The following is a 12,513-nucleotide window of genomic DNA, read 5'->3' as shown; positions in this document are numbered from 1 at the left end:
AAGCTGTATGGATAGTAAATAAAGAAGTAAAAGTATTCAGAAATAGCATCATCATCTAGGTAGAAAATGTAAGGAATCTATTAAGAAATTACTAGAACCAACCAGTGACTTTAGCAAGTTTGTAAATATAAGATCAATATATAAAAAGTAATTGTATTTCTTTTGTTTTAAAGATTATTTATGAGAGAGAGAGAAAGAGACTGGGGGAAGGGGTAGAGGGAGAGAAAGACAGAGAAGGAGACTCCAGGCTGAGTGCAGAGCTCTGTATTGGGCCTGATCCCAAGACCCTGAGGTCATGACCTGAAATCAAAGTCAGTTGCTCAACTGACTGAGCCACCCAGGCACCCTTAAAAGTAATTGTATTTCCATATATTAGCAGTAAACAATCAGGGATTGAAATAAAAAATCTTATTTATAAGAACACACGAAATACTTAAAGATAAATTCAGGCATACCTCAGGATATTGTAGGTTGGGTTCTAAACCACCACAATAAAGCAAATATCACAATAAAGCAAGTCAAATGCTTTTTTTTTTTAATCCCAGTGCATATAAAAGTCAGGTTTACACTATACTGTAGTCTATTAAATGTGTGATAACATTATATCTAAAAAAGCAAGATACATAAGTTAAAAACACTGTATTGCTGAACAAGGCTAACCATCATCTGAGCACTCAGAGTCATAATCACTGATTACAGATCACCATAACAAATATAATAATAATGAAAAAGTTTGAAATATTGAAGAAATACCAAAATGTGACACAGAGACAAGAAGTGAGCAAATACTGTTGGAAAAATGGCACCAACAGACTTGCTCCACATAGGGTGGCCACAAATCTTCAATCTGTAAAAACACAGTATCTGCAAAGCACAATAAAGAGAATCATACAAAAACAAGTATGTCTGTGTGACAAAAGATGTACTAGATCTATATTACAAAATATTGTTGAGAGACATTACATATGATTTAAATACATGGGAAGATATAACTTGTTCATAAGCCTTATCAATGAAAAACAACTTTCATGAGGAGACTCCATTTGCTGAGATGTCAATTCAAAATCCCAGCAGTTTTTTTTTGTAGATATTGACAAGCTGATTCTAAAGTTTCTATGGAAAGTCAAAATATCTAGAATAGCCAAAACAACTTTAAGAAAAACAAAATTAAAAATAATTTCAAGTCACAGGAATAAAGATAGTATGGGATTAGCATCAAGAAAGATAACTAGCTGGGACGCCTGGGTGGCGCAGTTGGTTGGACGACTGCCTCCGGCTCAGGGCGTGATCCTGGAGTCCGGGGATCAAGTCCCACATCAGGCTCCCAGCTCCATGGGGAGTCTGCTTCGCTCTCTGACCTTCTCCTCGCTCATTCTCTCTCTCACTGTCTCTCTCTCTCAAATAAATAAAATAAAATCTTTAAAAAAAAAAAAAAAAGAAAGATAACTAGCTTAACGTACAGAATACGGAGTCTAGCAATAGACCCAAACATCTATGAATAATCAGTTTTTGATCCAGGTGCAAAGACACCTGACCAGAGAGCAAAGACACCTGACCAGAGAAAAGAGAGCCTTTTGATAAAGGATGCTGGAATAATTGGAAATTAGTTTCACAGATACTCATTTCTCACACACACACAAAAAAAAGTAGAAGGGGGCTCTCTGAACTTAACAACAAGCCCAAAGCAAAGTTTTCTTACCTCTGATGACTCTTTCCTCATAATGGTCCCTCCAGTTCCACCTTTTAACTATGTGAGTGGTGACAGAGGTGTGTTGTTGGGAAAATATGTAATGAATGATGTGCTGAGTGTAAGCAATTTTAATAACCTATTATGCTAGTGTTTTAAGACTTAGTGTTTTAAGACTTCAATTCTTAAACGGACTAATGGCATATTATTGCTAAATGTTTAATAAAAAGGGGAGAGAAGGCCCTCATTTGCAATATCTGAGTGAATACTCCCATGAAGTGAATTTCAAGCCACCATGTGACTGAAAGTGATATTGGGAAAATATATGCCTACTATTCCCACCACACAAATAGGATAGAGGTAAATAACCCCAAGAGCACAGGTAGTGTAAGGACCTATTTAGCCAGAGGCTTCCATCCAGGTTAAACAATAACCTTGTTGTTTAACCCTTAACTGTCCCTGTCCCCTTTCCCCCAAGGGACTTACTCAAAAACAAGTCCTGGAAAAAAAAAAAACAAACAAGTCCTGGAAACCTGCCCCAGGTAACAAAGCCCAAATACAAGGGTGGGTCAGGCCAGATGGAGATATCCAATCAGTGGGGGGATGCATACTGTCTCCCTAGTTACCAAGGAGTATGGGCCCCGCCCTTTGGGCACCTTTTGGGCGCCAATTCTGATCAAGGTGATAGGCTGGTTCAAATGTCTACTATAGGGTAAATTGTAATTCAATTGGTCACTTATGAGTGACCTAGCATGACTGTGCAGCTTTCTCTGTGTGTTACAATTTCATTGGCCACCTGTGCGTGGCCAGGCCCAACCACATGGCCTTTGCTCTATAAAAGTTAGTCTGGAAAGCAGGGAGGGGGTTTCCTCTCTGTAAGGAGCAGCCCCGACGGGAGTGTTTGACGGTTTGGTTTGATTCCCGATGCTTGGCATGAAATAAAGCTTTGCTTGACTTTTGCTTTGTATCAGTCTCGCTCCTTTAATCACAGACCCATTATTGGGGTACCCATTTTGGGGGGACCCAACAGTAATTAGGAAGTTACAGACTCTACCATCAAACACCTTCGTGATTTTTTAAAAGATTTTATTTATTTATTTGACAGACAAAGATCACAAGTAGGCAGAGAGGCAGGCAGAGAGAGTGTGGGAAGCAGGCTCTCCGCTGAGCAAGTAGCCAGATGCGCGGCTCCATTCCAGGACACTAAGATCATGACCTGAGCCACCCAAGCACCCCAAACACCTTCATTTTTAATATAACTTATTCAATTGTAAGTTGACATAAGTTTTTAAAAAGATTTTATTTATTTGAGATAGAATGCACAAGCATGGGGGAGGGGCAAAGGCTGAGGGAGAAACAGACTCCTGGCTGAGCAGGGAGTCTAAGCTGGGGCTCCATCCCAGAACGCTGAGAGTCTGACCTGAGCTGAAGGCAGCTGCTTAAGCAACTGAGCCACTCCCGCCCCATGACATAATTTAAATTTCAATAATAGCAGTATTTAAGGATTGGCTAGCCAAATTCTGAATTTTTAAAATTTGAGAGAGAAAGAAAGTGAGACAGCATAAACTGGGGAGAGGAGCAGAGGGAGAGGGAGAAGCAGGCTCTCCACTGAGCAGGGAGCCCCACGCTGGGTTCCATTAGAGGATCCTAGGAGGAGGATCCCCCCCAAGGCAGACACCCAACCCACTCAACCGCCCAGGAACCCCCAAATTCTGAATTTTTAAGTCTGCTGCCAGGAGCTTATAGGAGGAGCCAGCTCCAGCACACCACCGGCCTGGGACAGTTCCTCTCCTTTCCTTTCCCTTTTCCCTTTTCCTTTCTTTCTTTGTCTTTTCTTTTCTTTCTTTCTTTTTTTTTTTTTTTTTTAAGATTTTATTTATTTATTTGACACAGAGAGAGAGACGCAAGGAGGCAGAGAAGCAGGCAGAGAGAGAAGGGGGGAAGCAGGCTCCCTGCTGAGCAGAGCGCCCCATGCCGGGCTGGATCCCAGGACCCTGAGATCATGACCTGAGCCAAAGGCAGAGGCTTAACCCACTGAGCCACCCAGGCGCCCCTCTTTTTTTTTTTTCTTAAATCTAAGATTTTATTTATTTGAGGAAGAGAGCCAGCGAGCACAGGAGAGCACAAGCAGGCCAGAGGGCACCTTGAGCAGGGAACCCCAGGGGTAGGGCTGGATGCCAGGCCCCTCCTGACCTCCACGGCAGGAAGACTCTTAAAGGACTTAATCACCCAGGGGCCCCTGGGGCAGTTTCCTGAGGGAAGTACCAAGTAACTTTTGGTAACTTAGGGTGACTTCTAACTTCGTGACTCCCCCACTGAAAGAGAACATCCTTCTGTGCACCTTTAGTCTTCTCCACAAACAGATGAAGAAACAGAGGCCAGGCATGGAGAGGAGTTGGAGCTCAGGCCTGTCTCCAAGGCTACAGATGAACGCGTCCTTCAAGAGTTAAGAGTAAGAACTCTTAAGAGTTCTTTTTTTTTTTTTTTTTTTTGAAAAAAGCAAGACTGGGCGCCCGGGTGGCTCAGTGGGTTAAGCTGCTGCCTTCGGCTCAGGTCATGATCTCAGGGTCCTGGGATCGAGTCCCGGATCGGGCTCTCTGCTCAGCGGGGAGCCTGCTTCCTCCTCTCTCTGTCTGCCTCTCTGCCTACTTGTGATCTCTCTCTGTCAAATAAATAAATAAAATCTTTAAAAAAAAAAAAAAAAAAAAGCAAGACTTAGAACTTTTAGCTCTGCCCGGGGCTTTAAGGGGGCGGGAGACCCGGGGCAGCGGAAGAGGCTGAAAAGGAGCATTTTACGCGTATAAACGCACTCAGTAGTTGGAAGGCTCTCTATAAATCAATACCAGTCTGATCCCAGGGAACGTCTGTGGCCTACAAAGACCTCATCGCTACCGTTCTGCGTGTCTGCTCCCACCCGCCGAGGGCCCTTCCGTCTCCCGCCGGACGGACTTCCGGGTAACACGCCCCGAGATCCCAGCGCCGGGAGGGAGGGGTGGGACCGGGCGTGGGGACGAAGGCAGACTGGAGCTGCCGGGCTGTGGGCTGACCCTCCTGCCCTCCCCGCTTCCGGGGCCTCGCTCCCCTTGCCCTCCAGCCGGGTGGTTTAACAGTAGTAGGCCCGGACCCGGCGAGGGCCAAAGTTTGACAACACCAAAGGCCCCCGCCCGGCCCGCCTCAAGCCGCGCCCCCTTGCTCACGTGTTCCCTCGGAGAGTGGGAAGAGCCGGTGAGCCGGCGACCGCCAGGCCGTTTGTGTCGGAACCCTGCGTCCCCTCCGAGCGATGCTGCGGAGCTGCGTCTCCCGACTGCGGACGCCGGGAGTCCTCTGCGGCCGGCTGGGAGGCGCGTCCCCGCTGGCGAGGGACTCGAGGCCGCTGCCTGTGAGTCCGGGGGCGGGGCGTCGGGAGCGGGCGGCCGCGCCAGGGCAGCCTGTGTCTGGGGGGAGCGGGTGAGGACGGCCGCGCTGACCTGTTGATCCGCTGACCGCGGGGTAAAAGCTAATGTCAGTGCCTGACGTTGTTGTTAGCGGGGTCGCTTTCAGCCCTGAGAGCCAAAGGCGGAGAGGGACAGGAAGGGGACACCGGCGTGATGCAGCCTCCGGGATATTGGACTGTCTGCAGGTCGGGGAGGATGGCTGCGGCTGAGACCGGTAAAGAAGCGGTCGTGGGGGCGCCTGGGTGGCTCAGTGGGTTAAAGCCTCTGCATTCGGCTCAGATCATGATCTTTGGGTCATGGGATCGAGCCCCGCGTCAGGGTCTCCGCTCAGTGGGGAGCCTGTTTCCCCCACCCCACCCCCTTGCCTGCCTCCTTGTGATCTCTGTCAAATAAATAAATAATCTTAAAAAAAAAAAAAAAAAAGAAAGAAAAGCGGTCTGGTTTGGGCAAGGTCAGACAGAGGTCGGTAGTGACGTTGGGGTCTGACCTAGGCGGTACTGCTCCTGACCATTCCAGTATGTGCTCGCCAGAAGAGCGGTGTCCCTTCGAGAGTTCCTCCTGATCATCTCTGCCCAGCGGATAATTGTCCCATAAGCCACTTTCTCAACTTTAAAGGCCGTTGTAAGAGGAAAATGAGGCAACGCTTAATGCACTGCCTGTACTAAATAATGCTTGTTCTTACTTCCCTATGTTTAGCTTCACTGAAGTATTCAATTATTACTGTTTTTTAAAGATTTTATTTATTCATTGACAGAGAGAGGGAGAGATCACAAGTAGGCAGAGAGGCAGGCAGAGGGAGAGGGGGAAGCAGGCTCCCTCCTGAGCAGAGAGCCTGATGTGGGGCTCAATCCCAGGACGCAGGGACCATGACCTGAGCCAAAGGCAGAGGCCCAACACACTGAGCCACCCAGGCACCCCAGTATTCAATTATTACTAATCGAACCCCAACAACATGTAAGACATTGGTCTTCATGATATAAAGATGAGTAAGAAAACCGTTTCTCTCAAGGAGATCACAGTCTAGTTTGGGAGAAAAGGGTGAATGGCTGTATGTTATAATGAAGTACTAAGGGAACATGGAAGGAACAGTTCTGTACTGAGCAAGAACTGCAAGCTGTCACACTTTTCTTTTAAAGAATAATGTGTGCAGACTGGTTATTAATCCTATACCGTCTTTCACCTCAGAAAGAAAATAGCCTGTGCTGCTCTCACAGCAAAGATAAATTTATTACTTTAATTACATGTTGGTGCCTTGTAATCTGTGTTGAGAATATTTAACAATAGTATTTAGAGGCTTTGTAAGTCCTTTTTTTTTTTCCTGTCCAGTAATTTAATCTTAAAAGGAAACACATTAAAAAGAAGTCATAACTTCAGTTAACAAGTCCCCCTTAAAAAACATAATAACCAGAGACTTTTCCCCTACAGAGAACTACAAAAGGTAATGATTATCCCTAACATTTATCCCTCACGTACACAGTCTGTGCTGGGAATTTGCAAGTGCCTTTACATCAAGTATCTCTTGAGTCCTACCCTGTTGAACTGAAACTTTTTTTTTTTAATTTCTCACAACATCACAGTGTTCATCTGAGGTCCTACACTCTACATGCCTCTAAAATTAACAGATTACTCCTCCTCTTCCCCCTCCTAACACACACAGAGACTAACAAAAATCTCCTTTCTTTCCACCCCAATCTGCAAAGCTGCAATTCTGGAATCATCCAAGGCACTCCTACTTTCTTTTTCCCCATGATCAGTCTCTCTCCACATCCCTTGGTCCCAGTATCTTAAAAGTCTCTTAATCTTTTTTTCCCCTTCATTTCTCTCTACCTAGTTTGGCTTCTAACCATATCTCATCTAGATCTTTGCAACAGTTTTAATAGCTTTCCCTGCCATTTTTCTCACCTAGCAATTCATCTTTTACACCAGAGAGTGGTTTCTTAAACCTAAGTTCATGTTACAGCTTTGCTTAAAGCTCCCCATAGTGGAAAAAAAGTATTTTATCATTCAAATACCACCTTCGTGGTGTTTTAAAGACTACCTTTCTTTAATGAACTTCATCCTAAGAAATAAGACATTTGTGAGATCGTCAAATATGACATGTTATTTATGTCCTTTGATAATAGGCATTCTAAAAATACATTTGCTGTAGTCCTTGTGCTACCTAAAATCAACTTTCATTTTGAAGTTTGGAAACATTGACCTAGCTGATGAAATCTAAGCCCTATGTTAAGGCCACAGAGGCTCGGTGGTGAGTGTTCCCTTCTACTTTGCCATCCACATCTGGCTGCTATTCTCATTGCACCTTACATCCTGAGGACTGAAATCCTGGCAGTTCCCCAAGGTGTCAAACAGTTGTGTCATCTCTCTGTGCCTTTGCTTGGTATAGCTCTCCCATTCTGTCCTTAGTGCACTTCTTATACTTTAGAAACCACTCCATCAGTCCTCATCCCTGTCACTCTTGTGTCTGTATGTACTCCTGTTACAGTATTTTTCACATCTGAAGCTGCCACCACTTGAGGGCAGGGCCCAAGTCCTCTTTTCCCTCTCTGTCTCAACCAGTTCCTAGCACTAAACCAGGCATATAGCAGATTTTAAAAAGTTCACTGCATGTAGTTGAATCCCACCCTTCAAAGTTAAAATCCGGTAGGACAGTCCGCAGCCAAGGGGTCGTTCTTGTTCCTAAAAGTCTTCAATTATCTCTCATCCTGGTACATAAAAAGAAGGTGGAACTGATCCATCCTAGAGTTGTCTGTTTAAGATTTTATTTATTTATATGACAGACAGTGAGAGAGCACAGATAGGCAGGGTAAGTGGGAGAGGGAGAAGCAGTCTCTGCACCCAGCAGGGAACTGGATGTGGGGGCTCGGTCAGGACCTAAGCCAAAAGGCAGATACCAAAGGACTGAGCCACCCCAGCTCTGGTAGAGTCACCTGTTGAGACCTGTAGATGAACCAGATCCTACAGTCTTTTCTACCTCTCGGCTGACATGTATTGCTCAGTGCATATTTATCTGTGACTGCTTAGATCAGTTTATTTCCAGAATTCATGCCCTTTAAAAGCCATGTGATTGAGACTGGATTCTAAGGAAATAATCCAAAGCAGAGAAAAACCTATATTCAAAATTTTCCAGTGAACATTCTTACTTAAAGCTGCAAAAGATTAGAAATGCTTTAAATGCCTAACTTAAATGGTTAAGTAAATTATAGTACATGAGTCTAAAGGACTATTTTTCTGCTGTTGAAAATGGTGATAATTGAGATTTAAGGATGTGAAAAAGTGGGTACTACATAATTTTAAGTGGTGAGGCAGAAAGGAAAAATAAATTTCTTACTGAAATTACGAGTATATCAAGAAAGGTTACATTTGGGGCGCCTGGGTGGCTCAGTGGGTTAAAGCTTCTGCCTTCAGCTCAGGTGATGATCCCAGAGTGGTGAGATTGAGCCTCCCAAGGGGCTCTCTGCTCAGTAGGGAGCCTGCTTCCTCCTCTCTCTCTCTGCCTGCCTCTCTGCCTACTTGTAATCTCGTCAAATAAATAAATAAAATCTTAAAAAAAAAAAACAAAAGGTTCCATTGAAGGGCACCTGGGTGACTTAGTTGGTTAAACATCCAACTCTTAATTTCTGCTCAGGTCAGGATTTCAGGGTCCTGAGATTGAGCCCTGTGTCAGACTCTATGCTCAGTTCAGTGGATAGTCGGCTTGAGATTCTCCTCCTTCCTCCCCATCTGCTCCTCCCCCACCCTCAAGCACCCCTGCTCTCTCATAAATAAATAAATAAATAAATAAATACGAGAAAGATCACATTTAAGAAAAGTTGGTAGAAAGACATAAACATTTATTATTGTCTCTTTTTTTTTTTTTTTTTTAGATTTCATTTTGATAGTGAGAAACACAGAATGAAGGGGGGGGGGATGTTGAAGAGGGAGAAGTAGGCTTTTTTCAGAGCAGGATGCCCAATCCCAAGACTCAGGGATTATGACCCCAGCCAAAAGCAGATGCCCCAACATCTATCATTGTCTTGAGATGGAGAAATAATGGTGGATTTTAAAAATCGTTTTATTTTGGGGGCTCCTGGGTGTCTGCCTTTGGCTCAGGTCATGATCCTTAGGTCCTGGTATCCAGCCCCACATTGGACTATCTGCTTGATGAGCGGCTTGCTTCTCCTACAGCTTGTGCTCTCCCATACAGAGGCTCGTTCGCTCTCTAAAACTGCTTTATTTTTGAGAGAGAATGTGCATGTCTGTGAGCATGAGTGGGGGGAAGGGCAGAGGGAGAACCAGGCTTCCTGAAGCCTGATTCAGGCCCAATCCTGGGATCCTGGGATCATGAGGAGCCAAGGGCAGACACTTAACTGACGGAGCCACCCGTGCACCTATAAATTGCTCGCTCTTTTCTTTACCAGATTTTCTGAACTAGGTTCTAAAGAGATGAGCAAATTCAAAGCCGTAGGAAAAAAACAGGTACAGATCCTGGCTAGGGGTGGAGTTGTCTTAACCCTACTCACGTTACCCTCATGAAATAGTTACTTCCTTCTCCTCAGCCAAGGAGTTTTTAATTCTGTAGGGTTTTTGAGACAGGCTGCTTGTATTCTCAACCATCAGGCCAGGATCAGAGCCAGCTAGATAAGAGCCAGTGGAGGTGTCATGTATCAAGTGTCAGTGGAAGGCTAGTTTGTTTGTTCTTCCATCATGTCATCATGTTTTGGTTTCAGGTGTGGTCCAAGTGTTATAGATACATTGAATCTAAACTGAAAAGGTTGACTGTAAGTGGAATGCCATAGACTTGATAGCTTTTGTGATCTTAAACATTCCAAGATTTCTGCTGAAGCCAAAAAAAAAAAAAAAAATCCCCAAAAATAAAAACAGTTTTCCTTTCCAGTGCCTATGGCCATTTGCTTTGTCCTGCTCCTTAATAAGTCACCTTTTCTCCCCCTCTAGGGCCTGGGACCTCTGCACCATTCCACTTGATGCCTTGGGCACAGGAGTGGTAGCGTGGCCCAGTGCTGCAGAGAAATAGCATGGGTGGAAGCCATGGTTACTCTGACAGCAAGCACCTGTCTGCCCAGCCTCCACCCCCGCTTTTTATTCTGTTTCTTGGTAATTGGCTCTGTCACTCACTGTGTTGCATAGGTCAGAAACCTGAAGCTGGTATTGTCTTTTTACTCTTCCCTTACTCATTATCTGCTTAATGCAGTCATAATTTTTCACTTGGGTAAGTTATCTCCCAAAGCCTTGACACAGGAGTCCCCAGATCCAGTCTTGGTCCCTCCCATTATCTTTCATATGATGGCCAGATGAGTTCTTGTTATTTCCCTGTGAAAATCTCTCTGGGAACAACCAGGGTTACAGACCAGTTCAGGCCAACTAGTATAGTATGGAATTTTCTGCAGCCATCTGCTCTTCCTCTTGCACTGAAACAAAGCCAAACTTCTTTAGGCCTTAGTTTCATCATCCGTAAAATGGGGAGGATAAATTAGTACCTGCTTCATAAGTATTTGGTAAGTGTGGTTGTTCTGAGGCCCCATAAAACTATGTTATACCTCCTTGTTTTGCATATAGTTTCCCCTTGTCTACAGTACCCTTTCTAGCTAGCTAATTTCTGCTGTCTAATTGATGTGGTGAACAAATGTAGAAGAAAAATTATTAAGTTTCCTTACTGTACCCCATTAAGAAGTCCTTGAAACAGGCAGAGGGACATTTCTTCTAGGAACTCAGCTGCCTTTATGTTAATACTTGGCTAAGAGCAAAAGGCAATTTTAATCTAAGCCCAACCCCCAGGATCCTGTAAGGTCTACTTAAACCCACAAAAATTCCCTTGGAAACTTCCATTATCTCTACTCCCCACCCTAAGATACATGTTAGCAATCATCCTCTAAGCTTACTGCCCACTGATCTACACCTGAAGGGTCTCAGGACTCGGGTTTCATTTGACAGTAATAAATGACCCCTTCCCAACAACAGTCAGCCCCCTCAAGGTCCTGGAAACTTCGCTTCCAAAATTCCTTACAATTTATGGTATATCCCTAACCTCTCCCAACTTGAAGGCATATAATCAGTCACCATCACAATCCCAGTGCAGCTCTTTCTACCCATGGGTCCCGTCCTCGTGCTTTCATAAAACCACCTTTTTGCACCAGAGACAGCTCAAGAATTCTTTCTTGACCATTGACTTCGAAGCCTAACATCTTCCCTGCATCAAAATCAAGATTTAGGTCAAACTTCCTTCCTGAACCACCACCACTGCCCCCCTCCTGCCCTCCACAACAACATCTGAGCTAAATAACCTCTCCCTGTGCTCTGGGTCCTGCATGCCCCATAGTAACTCTTTTAGATTCATCTGTTTACTTCCAGTTCCTGGTTTACCTTGTGCTTAAGGTGTTTTGTTTTGTTTAAAAAGAAAGGGAATCCACAGACCTGAGCTAAATGCTGCTCTGTTAACAAGCTAGTTGGGTGACACTGAGCAAATCTCAATCTCTCCTCTCAAGGAGGTTGGTCTGGCTGATTTTTAAAATTTGCTTCTACTCTGAAATGACCACCTTCTGGAAAGAGGAGAGGCAGAGGCAGCCAGATAGTCTCAGGGAAAAAGAAAAATATGTTACAAGATAGGGTTCCCTTCCCATTCTTCTTTTTCTCTTATCTTTCTTCTAGAGGTCATATTCATCAGAGGTTGTTCACATGGACCATTCTCTCCCCAACCCCAGCTGGAGCAAGGACATGAGACTCATTTTTGACCAGTTCATGAAGAAGAGTGAAGATGGCTCTTGGAAACGTTTGCCTTCATATAAATTTACATCTTCTAAAAGGCTTGAAGAGGTCAAAATCTTTTTTCCTGGTAGGAACAACCACTCTCTTAAAGAATATTTAAATGTTAAATGCAAAACAGGAAATACTGAGGCACTGGATACTGATGTGGAAATGTTGGGGTCCAGAGCCACGGCCAGGAAACAATTCTTGAGGTGTCTTTGGTGCAAACTGGTGGTTTTATTAAAGCTCTGGGACAGGCCCTGTGGGTGGAAGGAGCTGTGGCTCTTGCTCCTTGCTGCTCCGGGCTTATGAGGAGCATGTGATTTTATACCTTCTGGTTGGAAGAAGTAAAGATAGGGGAAGTTCCAAATGGACTTTCATAAAAAGGAATGTTAACAATCTGGTTATAAGATTTAATTTTATCTACATTCCTTCTGCGTTTGTTTCCCACATCATTAACATTTTGCATTAAAGTGTAATTGATAATTGATGAACTACTATTGCTAATAGTATTAGTATTTTTTTTTAAGATTATTTTTTTGACAGATTACAAATAGGCAGAGAGGCAGGCAGAAAGAGAGAGGGGGAAGCAGGCTCCCCGCTGAGTAGAGAGCACAATGTGGAGCTTGATCCCAGGACCCTAAGATCATG

At 44.3% G+C, this 12,513-nt stretch overlaps 1 protein-coding gene across 8 annotated transcripts in view; it reads left to right on the top strand.

Annotated features, from left to right (window-relative positions):
- The first annotated feature begins 4,716 nt into the window (after window positions 1-4,716).
- THEM4 (thioesterase superfamily member 4) overlaps window positions 4,717-12,513 on the top strand; it is a 51,791-nt gene continuing 43,994 nt past the window's right edge. For 2 of the 8 annotated variants that reach the window (XM_044239264.1, XM_044239265.1), the window contains exons 1-2: window positions 4,722-5,066; window positions 11,767-11,950. In XM_044239264.1, coding sequence (XP_044095199.1) covers window positions 4,968-5,066; window positions 11,767-11,950 — 283 coding nt within the window. In that variant the 5' untranslated portion in view covers window positions 4,722-4,967. Of the gene's footprint in view, window positions 5,067-5,167; window positions 5,336-11,766; window positions 11,951-12,513 lie in introns of those variants that run through there. The other 6 variants (XM_044239266.1, XM_044239263.1, XM_044239262.1 and 3 more) reach the window with 5 other exon arrangements.

The sequence above is a fragment of the Neovison vison genome, chromosome 2 (assembly GCF_020171115.1).
Source record: "Neovison vison isolate M4711 chromosome 2, ASM_NN_V1, whole genome shotgun sequence".
Classification (NCBI taxonomy): Eukaryota; Metazoa; Chordata; class Mammalia; order Carnivora; family Mustelidae; genus Neogale; species Neogale vison.
This window is presented reverse-complemented; position numbering and strand designations above follow the sequence as displayed.